The sequence below is a fragment of the Lampris incognitus genome, chromosome 1 (assembly GCF_029633865.1).
Source record: "Lampris incognitus isolate fLamInc1 chromosome 1, fLamInc1.hap2, whole genome shotgun sequence".
In the NCBI taxonomy this organism is placed as follows: Eukaryota; Metazoa; Chordata; class Actinopteri; order Lampriformes; family Lampridae; genus Lampris; species Lampris incognitus.
The window spans coordinates 118,770,287-118,787,483 of NC_079211.1; the positions used below are offsets into that span (position 1 = coordinate 118,770,287).

At 42.2% G+C, this 17,197-nt stretch overlaps 1 protein-coding gene across 1 annotated transcript in view; it reads left to right on the forward strand.

The window, feature by feature from the left end:
- The window catches only part of LOC130111890 (netrin receptor UNC5C-like), a 375,592-nt gene that overhangs the window by 284,724 nt on the left and 73,671 nt on the right, over positions 1–17,197 (forward strand). Inside the window, exons 5-7 of the mRNA XM_056279187.1 lie at positions 3,732–3,912; positions 9,958–10,125; positions 10,304–10,468. Of these exons, the coding sequence (XP_056135162.1) occupies positions 3,732–3,912; positions 9,958–10,125; positions 10,304–10,468 (514 nt within the window). The remainder of the gene's footprint in view (positions 1–3,731; positions 3,913–9,957; positions 10,126–10,303; positions 10,469–17,197) is intronic.

Here is a 17,197-nt window from a genome sequence, read left to right on the forward strand (position 1 = left end):
TCCGTCATTTGGCAGCGCAAGGGTACATGTTAGTATGGCATGACCAATCCTTGGAATAATATCGCTATTTGCTGGTCCCCCGACTTTCTCACTGTCTTGCGCCACCTACACAGCACGGCACAGGTGCACCATGGGTCTGGACGGGTTTGTGCTTGTTTTTATTTAGAAGCCTGTGACTCTAATGCCTGCTTCCCTTTTTCTGTATTTTTTTCGGCCCTCCTTTACTTTTTCACATTTTCTTGTCCATTGCTTTTTTTAGCCACCTCACTGCTGCGCACTACTTTTGCATTAGTCTAGAATGTTAGCGTGCATTTGTCAACTTGGTTGCGATTGGCCAATAAACCCAGTCCCAGAACACACACGCAGCACGCTGTCATGTGCACCCCGAATGGCAGGCACACCTATACCACTGCACTCAACCACTGTTTCACGCAACCCTATGGCTTAATTTAAATTAAGATGGTTACGTTCAAGGATTACACACCTTGAGCCTTCAAGGCCCATATTCATGAAATAGATTAAAATGATATTTTACTTTGGGTCTTATTTGTTTGGATGTATTTGCTTATGCAGTACTGTTAACTAGTCTCTGTGTAACTGGTATGCTGTTTAACTCAATTTGACAACTCCCTACAACTAAGCTATCAAGAAGTATTGCACCATTTGTGTGCTTGAGTTTTTAAAAGATTGTCAGGATCTTTTAAAGGAGACAGTGCTGTATGTATGTATGTGTGATGATTTGTAGAAGTAAAATAACACCATGGCCCTCCAGTACCACTCCAAGTATGACGGGCACCCTTTCCATCCTATAGCTGCTGGTGCTGTGGCTGCAGAGTCAGCCACTGAGAATATTTTGGATTAGCACATCTAGATTTAATTTTCAGTATGGATTCTCAAAAAAAAAAAGTTTCAGAAACATGTTTACATGGGGTGTAGTGCAAAAGCATTTTTTGTTTTTGTTTTGTGAAGACTAGGTAATAATGGGTGAATTTATAAAACCGAATTTACAGCGATATTACAAACAAGACGACTGAACAGTGACAGCAGTTGATCAACGGTGCTCATTAGCCCTCAGGTCTGCCTTTTACGCAACTGTCGGGTTGTTCACATATCCTGAGCAGTAGTGCTGGATCTTCTTTCTCTCATTCTCAGAGTTGGTGATTTGGGACCTGACTTCTAAACTCCCTTTATACTTTATACAATCTTTTTCGCAACCTGTTTAATAAACCACACTGAAGAAAAAAATGTTTTTGTAAGTCGAGTCACATACAGTAGGCTGTACAAACACAACACTTTCTATGTTTAAACAGACGTCCTTGTTAAAAGGATTTCTATTCATTGTATAAATAATATGGTGTTTCGGTTCTGAGCGAGCATCCGTGTCTTACTTTTTCTGACAAGTTTCTTGCTTTAAAGTTTGTGCTGTACATTTTTAGTTAACTTGTCTTTGTTTTGTTTCATTCTCCCAGTACAACTTTTTTCATTCTAATAGAAAGTGAAAGGTCACACCACATCTTTCCAGGGAGCTGCAGTAGGTTCTCTGGTCATAGATTTCTCCAAGACTAAGAAAAGAAAACAATTTAGTATTGCTGAATCTCCAAAGTTCAAAAGTCAGGCAGGAGGGAGAGAAAACCAACATTATATAGAAAAGAGAGAGAGCGAGAGAGAGCGAGAGAAACAGGGTAGAGTATCACGGAGACAGAAAGAAAGAATGACAGAGTATCCTAAGAAAGGCAGTAAACTTAAGAAAACACAGAATTTCCTCTTCTCTTGTGTCTGAGATTTCCATTTCCTAATGTGAACAGAGGAGGATGTTGAAAAACATGAATTAAACAACGTTGCTTGAACATTTATGTGTGTGCCATAAAGCTTTGGGCAGATTGAATTTATGAGGGTTTGGACCAATAAATATGGCACTCAGGAAATGTGATTAGGCTCATAAATCGCATAGCCTCCCTCTGTCCTACCCTTCACCCAAGCTACCAAACTAAAGCATATGTTCAGGATTTTATTTTTCTAGCCCAACTCAACTGCCACCCTTGAGTTAAACATACTGTTTGGTACACTGAACTTCCTGTTCAGCATTTCACCCTCTTGCAGTAAATACAGCTATGGCTCACATGAACTCTCCTGTCAAGCACTCAGGTCAACAACACTTGTTGATGCAAAACGGTGCATGCAAAAAAAAAAACACAAAAAAAAAACCGTACGTAACTTTTTAAGGGGCTTTTGTTGCTTACTTCATATTCCTAACCAGGGTGGAATAGTTTTGTCGGGATTGTTTTAATGTAATCACAGTACATTTTGTCATTTTATACTGCAGATTATGGTCATTAAGGACAAAATACTGATATTCTGAGCAGAGGACGGGTTCAGTTTTAACCCTCAAAATCAAAATTTCAGTAAAGAAACAATTTTTTTTCTGCTTTTATCCTTCAACTTCTCAGATAAATTGAGCTGGATACCCTGTCATAGTATTTCATACAACTTTCTCTTGTTGCTAAGCTGACCCTCAAGGTTGCTGCTATTATTATTATTATTATTATTATTATTCTTATAAAGGGTACATAATACCTTTCAATACCCTTTTTTTTTTAAATACCGTATAAATTGTATAAAGGGGCTACTGGGGCTGTTGCTACAAGCCATCTGGTCCTTGTATAACCAAAGTGAGAGCTGTGTCCGTATTCTCAGCACCAAGTCAAACATTTTTCTGGTGGATATCGGACTCCGCCAAGGTTGTCCCTTGTCTCCAGTTCTGTTTGTGATATTCATGAGGTGGTTGTGGCATCTGATTAGGATGCCTCCTGGGCACCTTCCTTTGGAGGTTTTCTGGGCATGTCCAATTGGGAGGAGACCCAGGGGTAGACCCAGAACTTGCTGGAGGGACTACATGTCCAATCTGGCCTGGGAACACCTCGGGATCCCCCAAGAGGAGCTGGAGGGCGTTGCTGGGGAGAGGGATGTCTGGAGTGCCCTACTTAACTTGCTGCCACTGCGACCCGACCCCGGAGAAGCGGGTGATGATGAGATGAGATGATATATTATTTATTTATTTGTTTATTTTACTTATATTGTCTTTTTAATCGGACATTTCCACATTTTTTTCTGTGTGGAGTGCTCCAAAAACAAGATTATTAAAGCATCATATAATAAACCTAGCCATCTCTTTATTTGTTTTCTGGAGAGTTTTGCAAAACAAGATTACAACCCATTAACTTAATCCCGTTGCTCTTCTCCTTTGCCTTTCTTGGGTGGTTGGGAAACCATCACATTTATACCAGTATCCTGATTTAATGCTATGCTCTGTTTGTGTTGTTTTCCTTCATTCTGTTTCCATTTTACCTCCACAAATGAAACAGTCGACCAAACAAGATTACAATACAATCCTGTAGCACGCCTCGGCCCAGTAGGGTTTGGATAGGGTCACAGACAAGAAAGGACTTGGTGAATGATAGGTTAACTGGTGTAACTGTGTTTTAACTTAAGGTAGAACCACGCTATCAGTCCTGATGCAAAATGAGTTTCGAACCAGAGTAGCATCATTGCAACACCATAAACATTCAGTACTTAAACACTTCTTCTCTTGTCATTCTCTCCCAGATGCAGTGGTTTGTAAAATACCAACCTTTACACATAAAGTCTGCCTCATTTTCTCACATGTACACTCTCTCTCCCCCATTCTGTCTCTTCTGTCTCTTCTCATCTTCCTCGCTCTCATTCTCTCCCAGGTTGAGTGGTTGAAAAACGAAGAGATAATTGATCCAGCAGAGGACAGAAATTTCTATATCACCATTGACCACAACCTGATCATCAAACAGGCACGTTTGTCTGACACCGCAAACTACACATGCGTGGCTAAGAATATAGTGGCCAAGAGACGTAGCACTACGGCCACTGTTATTGTTTACGGTAAGTGTTTGTACACAGTGTGTGTGTGTGTGTGTGTGGGGGGGGGGGGGGGTTAGAGACACTTTGTGACATAGCCAACACTTTCATTGCCAACAATCTTGCTGCCAAGGAGCAATCGATAACCTTGTTTGAGTTTATGTACGTACGGGTTTGTGCATGTATATGTTTGTGTGTCATTGTGTGCGGAGGCATACATGTATGTGCATGTGTGAATATATGTAGCTGTTGGTGCATGTCTTGTTTTTTTAAACCAGTCAATTTTACTGAAACCTATTTAAATGCTAGCTGCAATTACCCAGCCATGTATTCTTCTTCCCAACCACATTGATCACTCCAGTCAGCCTCCATCTGCCATATGTAATTAACTCTATTACTGCACCAGCACACTCTCTTTGTGATTGGCTGGACGTCCTCACATAACCCTTGACCTCACCCAATTAAAATCTACCAATCACACCTTTGGTTGTAAATTAAAACACTTGGGCATTCCAACTTGCTGTGCAATGAGTCAAGCGTTCCCCAGCAAAATGAGCAGCATATGGTTGGACGGTAGCTGTAAACAACAGCAAGCGCTAACTTTGACAGCCAGGACTTCAAATGATGGTTGATTGTGTTTAATACAAATCTCTTTTGATGTGTTTAATAAAGAGGAAAAACAACAACAACAAAAACAAACCTTAATTATTATAAACGCTGTGGGATGTAAAATGCCTCCATTGCCATTAATGTCTTTCTCTTTCATTTTGCGAACTGCCAGTCAAACATGCGGAAGGGAAACATATTTTGAGATGAAATGGTGTAAAACTTTCCAGCACAGGAAACAGACACACACACACACACGCACACACACACACACACACACACACACACACACACACACACACACACCTATACAGACCTTCACATACATAAACACATAGTTTATACCGTAGCGGGAGGGTTTCAACAAAAATAAGTACATATACACTACCGTTCAAAAGTTTGGGATCACCCAAACAATTTCGTGTTTTCCATGAAAAGTCACACTTATTCACCACCATATGTTGTGAAATGAATAGAAAATAGAGTCAAGACATTGACAAGATTAGAAATAATGATTTTTATTTGAAATAAGATTTTTTTTACATCAAACTTTGCTTTCGTTAAAGAATCCTCCATTTGCAGCAATTACAGCATTGCAGACCTTCGGCATTCTAGCTGTTAATTTGTTGAGGTAATCTGGAGAAATTGCACCCCACGCTTCCAGGAGCAGCTCCCACAAGTTGGATTGGTTGGATGGGCACTTCTTTGAGCAGATTGAGTTTCTGGAGCATCACATTTGTGGGGTCAATTAAACGCTCAAAATGGCCAGAAAAAGAGAACTTTCATCTGAAACTCGACAGTCTATTCTTGTTCTTAGAAATGAAGGCTATTCCATGCGAGAAATTGCTAAGAAATTGAAGATTTCCTACACCGGTGTGTACTACTCCCTTCAGAGGACAGCACAAACAGGCTCTAACAGGTACTATTTAATGAAGATGCCAGTTGGGGACCTGTGAGGTGTCTGTTTCTCAAACTAGAGACTCTAATGTACTTATCTTCTTGCTCAGTTGTGCAACGCGGCCTCCCACTTCTTTTTCTACTCTGGTTAGAGCCTGTTTGTGCTGTCCTCTGAAGGGAGTAGTACACACAGGTGTAGGAAATCTTCAATTTCTTAGCAATTTCTCGCATGGAATAGCCTTCATTTCTAAGAACAAGAATAGACTGTCGAGTTTCAGATGAAAGTTCTCTTTTTCTGGCCATTTTGAGCGTTTAATTGACCCCACAAATGTGATGCTCCAGAAACTCAATCTGCTCAAAGAAGTGCCCATCCAACCAATCCAACTTGTGGGAGCTGCTTCTGGAAGCGTGGGGTGCAATTTCTCCAGATTACCTCAACAAATTAACAGCTAGAATGCCAAAGGTCTGCAATGCTGTAATTGCTGCAAATGGAGGATTCTTTGACGAAAGCAAAGTTTGATGTAAAAAAAATCTTATTTCAAATACAAATCATTATTTCTAACCTTGTCAATGTCTTGACTCTATTTTCTATTCATTTCACAACATATGGTGGTGAATAAGTGTGACTTTTCATGGAAAACACAAAATTGTTTGGGTGATCCCAAACTTTTGAACGGTAGTGTATATATATATATATATATATATATATATATATATATATATATATGTGTGTGTGTGTGTGTGTGTGTGTGTGTGAGACAGACAGACAGAGAGCGAGAGAGAGAGACAGTTTGACAGAGATGGCAACAGCTGGAGTGGGTTGACACTGATGTATCCTTACAGAAATAGATTGTTCAATCTTTGGTTCAATCTTCTCTGCTCCACAAGGACCTGGCTGACACTGCTGACAAGGTGAAACAGTAGCGTAGAAACAAAGATGGATGAAATGAAATAGAGCAGAAATACACGTGAGACATGGGGAGGAATAGAGATTGCTGAAAAGAAAAGAAGAAGAAAAAAACTGAAAATAAAAGGAGGGATGAACAAATGCGGAGATGTGATGTAAGAAGAAGAGAAGAGAGCAGAAGAAGCAGGCCAGAAGAGAAGAAGGAGAGGTGAGCATAGAAAGTGAAGAGATGTCATGGTGAGAATGAATCAGAAGAAGCAGTAAGTGTGGGCGAAAGGAGAAAAGGGAGACAAGCCAGAGAAGACTGACAAGATGAGCATAATAACTGATTTCCCCAAGTGCCCTCCTTTCTCTGATGATTTGTTTCTAATTGGGCGCAGTGAGAGGAGTGGGTGCTGACCGTCGGGTTGTAACAGATCTCCCCAGAGACAACAGAGGAAAATGATCTCACCACAGAGTCATTAAATCTCAACCCATACCTCCATCCTCACTCTATTTCTCTGGGTCTCCCATCAAGTAATAGAAGTTTGCCGTGACCTCAGCTTTTTAGCTTTTTTCTGGCAAGGCATGCTATCTATCTATCTATCTATCTATCTATCTATCTATCTATCTATCTATCTATCTATCTATCTATCTATCTATCTATCTATCTATCTATCTATCTATCTATCTATCTTTCTTCATCTTGCTCTTCTCCCTTCTGTTTGATATTGCAATAATCTGTTGATTATCTGTTTCATCTGTAGCTGTCTCGTGGCTGTGTGGATTTGTAGCTGGTTTTGATTTCATTTTATCAGTATTGTTAGGGAGGGTCTCTAGTAGGTAGAGGCCATTCCTGCCCTTTTGGCGTGAATGCAATTCAACATGTACGTACAGTTAGAGGACTTCCCTTAGGACACCCATTAGATTGTCAACATCTCCTGTGAATAAATGATCTAGTTTTGTAATAATGTTTCAACCAGCTGACATAATGCTTGAGCAGTGCTTAATGGCTCAGTGGTTAAGGGCGGTCCACACCAAAGATTACGTTAACGATAACTATAATGATAATGTAACGATAACTATGATGATAATTATAATGATAACTAGAACTATGGGCACGGTGGCCCGGTGGTTAGTGCTGTCGCCTCACAGCAAGAAGGTCCTGGGTTGAACCCCGGGGTTGTCCAACCTCGGGGGTCATCCCAGGTCGTCCTCTGTGTGGCGTTTGCATGTTCTCCCTGTGTCTTCAGTGGATTTTCTTCGGGTGCTCCGGTTTCCCCCACCATCAGAAAAACATGCATGTTAGGGTTAATACTCCTGTCTGTGCCCCTGATCGAAGCATGGCAAGACGAACTGGAGTTGGTCCCCGGGCGCCACACTGCGGCTGCCCACCACTCCTAGCTACACAGCTAGGATGGGTTAAATGCAGAGAAAGAACTGCCCCATGGGGATTAATAAAAGTAGATAAAAAAAAACAACTATAATTATAACAATAACGAAACTATAACGATGTGAGCATCCACGCTGATGAACAATAACGTTCTGTAAACAGTGGTGCCAAGCATGCGCCAAGCATGTGCTGTGTGCTTCAGCTGTTTCGGCAGTTTAGGAAAATGGATATTTAGTTATCTGCCATGTTAAATGTGCCCTGTAAATTCGGATGGATTGTGGTAGGCTGTCATTGTTTCTATCAGCGATATCATTCGCGTGGTGTTGACTCTGCCATCCACCTGATCTAGAACAAGTTTTAAAACGACATATTTATAGCTATTGTTATAGATATCATTCTTGGTTTGGACAGTCTTTAGACACTGTTCCCTCCCAACAAGAAGATTTGGGTTCAAATCCAAATTGGACCTTACTGTATGGAGTCTGCATGGTCTGCCCGTGTTCAAGTGGGTTTTTCCTGGGGGCCCTGGTTCCCCCCACACCAAAAGACATGCATGTTTGGTTAATAATCCTGCCATTGCACCTTACCAAAATGCTGGCCTTAAACTGGAGTAGATCCCTTGCTACTGCACAGGGGCTGCCCACTGGTCCTTAGTATTTAGGATGGGTCAAATACAGAGGACCGTTTTCCCCAAGGAGCTCAATAAAGTAACTTAGACACCACATTTTAAAAAAATTGCAAGACCATCAAATTTTAGAGGCATTTCCTGGGGCAACCATAAACATGGTAATTATAAAAGTTTATGGGGGGGAAAATCATCTAACTCATTCTCAATACAAACAGTTGGCCATGGAGGTCACTGATGTTCCAGCTCTTGGTGAAACATGTCAAGAAAGACACAGGCTGAACTTGTAGAGAACAGTGTTTCTCTTCATCGGTATCATGCTGGAGTGACCACTATGTCCCCAGGTTCTCCAGGAGTGGCTGTGTCTAAACCCGGTCTGGCAGTGGAGGCTAGAGGAGAGAAGGCTGACATGGAAAGACAGAATAGGAGAAGGGGCGAGACAGCAAAGCAGGGGAAAATAGGCTGAGACAAAGGCAGGGATACATGAAGAGCATGCTCAAAATATTTTTGTTAGTAAGGACTCAGGAAACTCTCGGCTCACTCTCCCATAAAAGTTCATTTATGCTTCCTCTGTTGTCCTCAATCAGGGTTCAGGGTTAGACAGTTAGCAAGCAGCGGAAGCCTTGTGTCTGCTTGTAATACATTTTGGGGTTTTTTGGTGCTGTGTGTGTGTGTGTGTGTGTGTGTGTGTGTGTGTGTGTGTGTGTGTGTGTGTGTGTGTGTGTGTGAGACCATAGTAGGAAATGTTTGTGTGTATGTGTCTGTAGTAGGGATTGTTTGTGTGTGTCTGTCTGTCGCTCTAGTTGCATGTTAATAGTTCCTTGTGTATCAGATCCATACACAGGAGTAACCGGAGGTTATCTTATAAAATGTTAATATGCATTTTTATCCTGTATAAAACCCTTGTTTTAAGACCAGCTAGATAAACATTGTGTATTGTATTATAACTGTATATTTTTGTATGGATGGATATCAGAACTTTTTCAGAAATATTTGTTCATTTTGTTTCTCAGACTGTACAGTGGAGTTGTAATGTGTCTTCTGCTTTTCTGTCATCAAAATTATTCACACGGACCAATAATCTCTACTTTAACATTCAATTCATAAAAATGGGATTTCCCCCCCCCCCATGGTGCTGCACTACTGCCGCTGTGGACTATGCGTCCAACAATTTGGTCATTCACTCACTGATGACCTGACAGGGACGTTAAGTAGAGACGTGTGCTTGTTAGTCTTTGAGATATGAATTATATACATTTCAAAATGTATAATTAACTAAAATAGAAGGAGTCTGTCTGTCTGTCTGTCTGTCTGTCTGTCTGTCTGTCTGTCCGTCCGTCTGCTTGCCTGCCTGTGTCCGTCTGTCTGTTTCTGTCTGGGTGTCTGTCTGCCTGCCTGCCTGTCTGTCTGTCTGTTTCTTTCTGTGTGTCTGTCTGTCTGTGTCTGTCTGTCTGTTTCTGTGTGTGTGTGTGTGTGTGTGTGTGTGTGTGTGTGTGTGTGTGTGTCTGTCTGTCCGATTTTCTGACAACCGTTCACCGTATCGACTTCATTCTTGGCGGGCACAGCATGGGTCTGGATGGTTTTGTGCTTGTTTCATTGTCATACTATGTTCAGATAAATGAGCTGAGTCATTAATTGATGGACTATTGATCATTGTCGCAGTAAACGGAGGATGGTCGACATGGACAGAATGGTCGGTGTGTAACAGCCGGTGTGGGCGGGGCTTCCAGAAGCGGACACGCAGCTGCACCAATCCTGCCCCACTGAATGGAGGACTGCCATGTGATGGACAGGCCATACAGAAACTAGCTTGCACTACACTGTGCACCGGTATGTTTATTATTTTAAGTTCTGTCCTATTCTTCTCTAGTCCATTTTATTCTGCTCTGTTGTGCTTCTTTTATTGGATTTTTTTTCTCTTTTCTTTCCAATGTTTACTTCATTGTCAGAGCTTCAGGATGTTGATATTTCTTCTTTTTGCCCCCCCCCCCTCTTTCTCGCTGTCTAGTGGACGGCTTGTGGACAGAGTGGAGTAAGTGGTCGGCCTGTGGGACGGAGTGCACACAGTGGAGGAGGCGGGAGTGTAACAACCCAGCACCGAAAAATGGAGGAAAGGACTGTGAGGGTCTGGTGCTCCAGTCTCAGAACTGCACAGATGGACTCTGTATGCAAAGTGAGCTGAGGCCGGGTTAGCGTTTCATTGCTGACTTGGTGTTATTTAATTTTCAATTCTTTCAGTTTAGTCTTCTTTTTTTTTTAAGATGAGGCAATTATTTTAAAAAATCTTTGATTTGCTGAGTCCGCTTTTGTTTACAGTCTGAATTGTTTGGATTGGAAATGACTTGTTACGATCCTCAGCATGCAGCGCTGTAGGCAACATGGGCCAGTTGTCAAGGAAACTCAGTATGAATGGCTTAAAGGTCAACGAGGAATAAAAGTGATGAGATGAAGTGTTGGTCGTGGACAGTGACAAGTCTTCACTGCCTTCCAACAGTTCCTACAGGAGCTGTTTCACTTTTCCTCTTTTTGTTTTTCCTTTCTATGTACTTTTTTCACTCTGCTCCTTCTTTCATCCCCTTCCCCCCTCATCCCCCCCCCCCCACTGTCTACATCCTGTCTTTCCTTTTCCACCGGTTGCTACCTTTATTTTGGGTTTTTGTTGTCCTTCACCCCGCCGGCCTTTTGCTTTGCCGCTTCTCCTTCTCACTTCCATGGTGATGTGGCCTCTCTCTACCTTACATCTGCTACTGAGCCCTGCAGAAAAGGGGGGAGGGAACATAATGCTGATGTTTTAACACAGAAGATTTATGATAATTTCTTAATGTCACCTTGAATAACTACCTCATCCACTTTCCAAGTCAAAAATGTCTTCCTTATGAGTTTTTTATGGACAAAAATAATGGTAAATAATGAGGTGGCATAATCACCAAGTACCCCCCCTGCTCCCGCCCCCCCCCCCAAAAAAGTATGATCTTTTGACACCAATAAAAAAAAATTTTTTTAAAAAGAATGGCGGTTTTCTAAACCACATGGAAAATGTGAGCTGAGTCATAATGGCACAAATACAGTAATGGCAGATTTTTCCAAGGTGGAGGCAATTTTATGTGTCGACTTCTAGGAAAATTGCTTGGTACTCCCTGTGCTCAACGTAATTGGCAGAAAAGCATTTGACGTAAAGAGTGGAGGTAGAGACGGAGGGAAAAAGGGAAGGCGTAAAGAAAAGTGACAACATAAAATATACTGTTGTTAAAAAAAATAACTGACATTTTTCAAACATACGTACATAGATTTGCATGCGTGCACACACATACACACACACACACACACACATGCTCACATAAACACCCACCGCATACCATCAATCCCCATTATTTCCTTGTCTCACACAACTTGGCAGCAGCAGAGATTTTACTCAGTTGGATTTATTTACACACCACTTTAGCTTTATTGAGGCCCCAAAAAACGATAGAAAACTTCTCATGTTTCTCAAAACAGATCATCTCAATACAAAGTAAGAACTGTCTGCTATTGAAGAACATTTGCTATAGTATATTATATCACATTGAAGTTGCCCAAAAACTGCACTTTGTATTTTTGCCCACATGCATAGTATTGAGAGAACTTCCTGTGTATTTGCAGTATTCTTCCCACTGCCTAAAGCAGTGCAAGGCATTTTATACTTCATATGTGATCCATCAAATTGCTTCCCTGAGGCCTGAGACATGGACATAGGGTCTAGGGTAAAACCCAGAGAGGTATAGATTTAGGCTCATTTCCTCTGATTGATTTTCTGTCTCCAAATGGGGCCAGACAGACAAGGTTTTATGTCGGCACTAATGTTTCAATTGTTTCCTGTAGCATTACCAGGAATCTATGAACTCTGTGTGTGTGTGTGTGTGTGTGTGTGTGTGTGTGTGTGTGTGTGTGTGTGTGTGTGTGAGAGAGAGAGACTATCTTAATACATGCTTGTTTGTGGGTGTGTTCATGATGGATACAGCTGCATGTTTATTTTGTGGATCCAGTCTCTGTATAAACAAAAGGTACACCATATTGGTGTTTTAGAAGTGATATCACTATAAATTATATTTTTCCTGCTGCCTTTTTTTTTTTTGCCTCACAGCAAGAAGGTCCTGGGTACGAGCCCCAGGGTAGTCCAACCTTGGGGGTCGTCTCAGGTTGTCCTCTGTGTGGAGTTTGTATGTTCTCCTCGTGTCTGTGTGGGTTTCCTCCGGTTTCCTCCCACAGTCCAAAGACATGTAGGTCAGGTGAATCAGCCATACTAAATTGTCCCTGTATGTGTGTGTGTGTGTGTGTGTGTGTGTGTGTGTGTGTGTGTGTGTGTGTGTGTGTGTGTGTGTGTGTGTGAGAGCCCTGTAATGGCCTAGCAACCTGTCCAGGGTGTCTCCCCACCTGCTGCTCAATGACTGCTTGGATAGCTCCAGCATCCCCGCGACCCTGAGAGCAGGATAAGCGGTTTGGATAATGGATGGAAGGATGGATGATCCTGCTTCATCAAGTTACAGCATTCCCAGAATATAGATAAAGAGATTTATGTAGCAATGATGTACATAGAAATAAATGATATTGTATTACTATGACTTTTTCATGGCACTTAAAAAAAATCCAATTCAAAGATAGTGGGATATAGTGTAGTTTTTCTAAAATGCTAAAATGTGGATGATTTACTGAGCAAGCTGCTGGATCGTTGACCTGGACCTGTCATTTAGGCAACTCGAGGCCACTGCTCTTCTCGGCTGACTGGTGGCCATTGATGCAGTGTAATCTTACTCTATACTAGGAGGCAGAACCATCACATGGGCTCTGCTAAGTGTGTGACCGCACAGGGCGTTGCACCTCTAGGGCCTCGCGCTTGGCCTGCAGCCCTGCATTTTTTTCTTTCTTTCTTTAATAAGTCACTAGGAGAATCGCGGGGGATAAATGTGTCAACACTGCAGAGATGTGGTGGCTGAGCAGGTGTCCAAAGCTAGAAGTTGAATGCGACGGTGACCATAGGCTGCGTGTAGTGACCGGGCTGAAAAATGATCTAAAATCTGAATGAAATGTAGGCTGTAGACCTGAAATATTGAATTGTACTTCAACATGCCAAAAAAAGTGACAGCTGAGCTGACTTGATAATGTAAAGCCAATAGTTTTAGAATTGATTTTTTTTTCCTTTGAAAGACTATAATAGCAAAAAGTCATAGCTGCGACTATGTGCGTGATGATGCTGTATTATTCGACTCGTTAAAAATGTACTACACCAGGATTACGATGCAGTAGAACTAGAATAGCTGCGTGCGTGTGACCGTGATTCATGCACATGCATGTCAATGAGCAGGGCCACGCATGGCAAGGTCGCACAGGGCCTCGCACCCCCCTCCGCGATGCTCTGCCTGAAGGCCTACACACACACAGACAAGCCAGACAGCCGTAGACAAGGTGAGGATAGACTCAGTGATGGCTTCATAGTGGTTGCCATTGTCTGTGGCAAGCAGGATTTTTTTTTTTTTTTTTTAGCTGCTGCAGAAAAGACATCTTTTGTTGGCTTTTTTTGATTATGTAGTCCTTGTTTTCCTCCCAGTGGAGGTCCCAGGAGGCCGCTGCTACCAAAAACTTGAATGACCCTTCAGTAGACAGTTGAGCCATTGATGTTGGGGCACAGAGGGTGGGGGATTCTCTGATCTCATGCGTTTGTATCGTCTGTATGCTAACTCGTCACCATTGTATATGCAGCCTAATAGCATTGTGATGCCAGCAGAGTCCAGTCGCTTAGTGGTTGGGGTTTTTGAGGAGTGTTAATTAGTACAGAGGGAGGTAGCGCAGGGGAAGGAGCATGCACCCCTGTGTAGCTCCAGTGCTGAGGGCCGGTGTGTGCTTATTCTGTCTGTGCCAGAGCCTGAGTATGTAAGAGAGAAAATAAAGTAGATCACATTTCCAAAAAGAAAAAGAAGAAAAAACCTGCAAATGGCCTCATAATACTGACTGCTTCATTTACCTTGTATGTAACAGAAACATCCCATGGTGATTACAGTATCTGCACTGACTTACTGTTCCTAAAGACAAAGTCAGGGGGCTAGGCGGGAGAGGATGAGTGTAGATTTCTATAAGGACAATAATTTGCCTAAATTCCTTTGTTGTGTTGTTATCAGTATCTTAGTTAGACCCCGCTCAGTTTCAGTAGGATTTGTTGGAATAATGCATCGCCACTACAAGTTCTGACATTGCAAAATTACATTGATTGGATAAAAGAGGATCATACTCGTCAGATCCGACTATGACCAGACTCGATGAAGCAGCAATCTATGGCAACGCTGTCTTAGGGAGGGGGGCGGAGTCGGCTTGTGTTCGTCACGTGAATGCGTCCCTGTGTGTGTCGGAAAAAACAGTGGTTTGGCCTGGAGTCGCCTTGTCACGAAAGTGGGGAGGCGGTCTCCTTCGAGACTGCCGGCCGGAGAGATGCAGTTGGCGAACGCATGCAGTACGAGGGTGGGTGTTTGAATTAAAATAGGGATCGATTGGCCACTAAATTGGGAAAAATCAGATTTTTTTTTTTTAAAAAAAGAGGATCATACTAATCCCTAGAGGAACACTGTGTTTACTGTTTCTTTTTTTATATCTTAATTTTTATTTTTCATTATGTTTGTGTGTTTGTCACCATATAATCAGCCACCATTAAATAACAAAAATGGAAAAGTAGTTTATCAAGTAGGCCACTTTGGGCTTTTAAGGGTGATTTTAAATAACGGGTAATATAGAGAGAGGGCGTTGATATTTTAGAAAGTACTCTGTAATTGACTTTGTGCCCAAAAAGCACTCACCTCTGCCTCTGCCTCTGCCTCTGTCTGTCTGTCTGTCTGTCTGTCTGTCTGTCTGTCTGTCTGTCTGTCTGTCTGTCTGTCTGTCTGTCTGTCTGTCTGTGTCTGTCTGTGTCCCTCCCTCTCTCTCTCTCTCTAGCCCTCTTTCTAACTGCCTCTCATTCACCATTTTCCTTGCCACTCCTCACCATACTTTCTCTCTGCAATTCCCTTACTCTCTCTCCACCTTCCCCTCTCTGTTTGTCTGTGCCACAGTCTTGCTCCCCTTTCTCTCTGAAGTTGTCCTTTTAAATCCTGAGTGGTAGAAATCCATTTGACCTCCCTGTCGCCCCACTTGGAGCGTCACCTCGCTCTGTTTTGTGTGTCTCTGCTCGGTGTGCACACTTGAATGTCTGTACTTGTGTGTGTGTGTGTATGTGTATGTCTGTGAGAAAAGTGCATGCGCGTTTGATTCAGAGGGTTTTTTTTAGAGTAGTTTGTGTTCTTTTATATCTCCTGTTGACATTTTTCTGACACATTGATCAGGTTTCTGGGAGCAGACATGGCATTTCACTCTCTACCTATTCTGCTGTGTGTGTGTGTGTGTGTGTGTGTGTGTGTGTGTGTGTGTGTGTGTGTGTGTGTGTGTGTGTGTGTGTGCGTGCGTGCGTGCGTGCGTGCGTGCGTGCGTGCGTGCGTGCGTGCGTGCGTGCATTTTTTGAGCATCCACACATTCCCAAAAAGTGCCTGTTAAAAATCTGCAGTGTGGTCTCTACAATGAGAGTAATCACAGGAGAGACACTAACAGTCATATAACATTTAAGCGGTTGGGTTGGTAGTCAAATAACACTTGCACCACACGAAAAAATCAGCAGTATGAGCAGTTACTACACAACCTAGCAGACTATTCAGACAGGCCATTTCCCCGTATGGAAACCTTTTTTTTTATTTCTTTTACATCTTCTCCAGGTTCCTCCGGGGGCTCCAGTTTCCTCCCACAGTCCAAAGACATGTAGGTCAAGTGAATCGGCCATACTAAATTACCCTTAGGTGTGTGTGTGTGTGCGCGCCCTGTGATGGCCTGGCGGCATGTCCAGGGTGTCTCCCCGCCTGCCGCCCAATGCCTGCTGGGATAGGCTCCAGCAACCCTGAGAGCAGGATAAGCGCTTTGGGTAATGGATGGCTGGATGGATGGATGGATCTTCTCCAGACTGATTCTACATTTGCTCACTTTCATTTATCACTTGCTCATTTTTTTCTTGAGTCTCTCCCTGTTACTTCGTTTCTGTTTGTTTTGTTTCAAATGTGTCCATGTTCTTCTCTTCCTTTGCATAATGCTACATCAATGCTTCATCTGTTTCACCGTCATCATTTTCTTTCTTTTTTTGTGTACTGAACATTTTATGCTATTGCACAGAGCATGAAATTTTATGTGTTGCTTACTACCATCCCTCTTTCTACCATAAATCAATTTGACGTTTGTTTAATTAAGTACTTTATAATTTGTATTACTTCAACTGTGTTTATGATACTACTGGATATGTTTGTTTGTTTGTTTGTTTGTTTTTTTCTGACACTGCTGTATGACAGGCCGTATAGATAAACAGCAATGGAAAAAAATTTACAATTTTAACAATTCATTTAATTTAGGAATTGGGTGTCAACATGCATATGATGGAGGGATGAAATGTTGAAAAGGATTTCTTGTCACTTATCTCAGATTTCTTGAAATTTACCAACCCGTACGCTTATCTGCCGAACCTCAATGTGGATGCATTTTATGTGGCCAAAGCTTCAAAATATCTTGAAGTAGACCCTGAAAGTCTTCACTCAAACCAGACGTAATGACATTTAGATGTGAACAGCCACTCCCAGAGTGTGCCTGCTCAGAAGTGATAAGAAGAAAAAAAAAACAACAAAAAAGGACCGCGCCTAGCATCACTTCTTTAATGTTATGATTGTATGTGTCTTTGTACATTACCCCACTTAACCCTTACAGTGTTTGCTGCCCTAACATATCGAGTCGGGATATTTGCTGTGGGAAGAGAAGGTGGTCTGGCAAGAGGAGGCTTTTAAGCCTGACATGTTGCATGTTGTCTTTATCAATA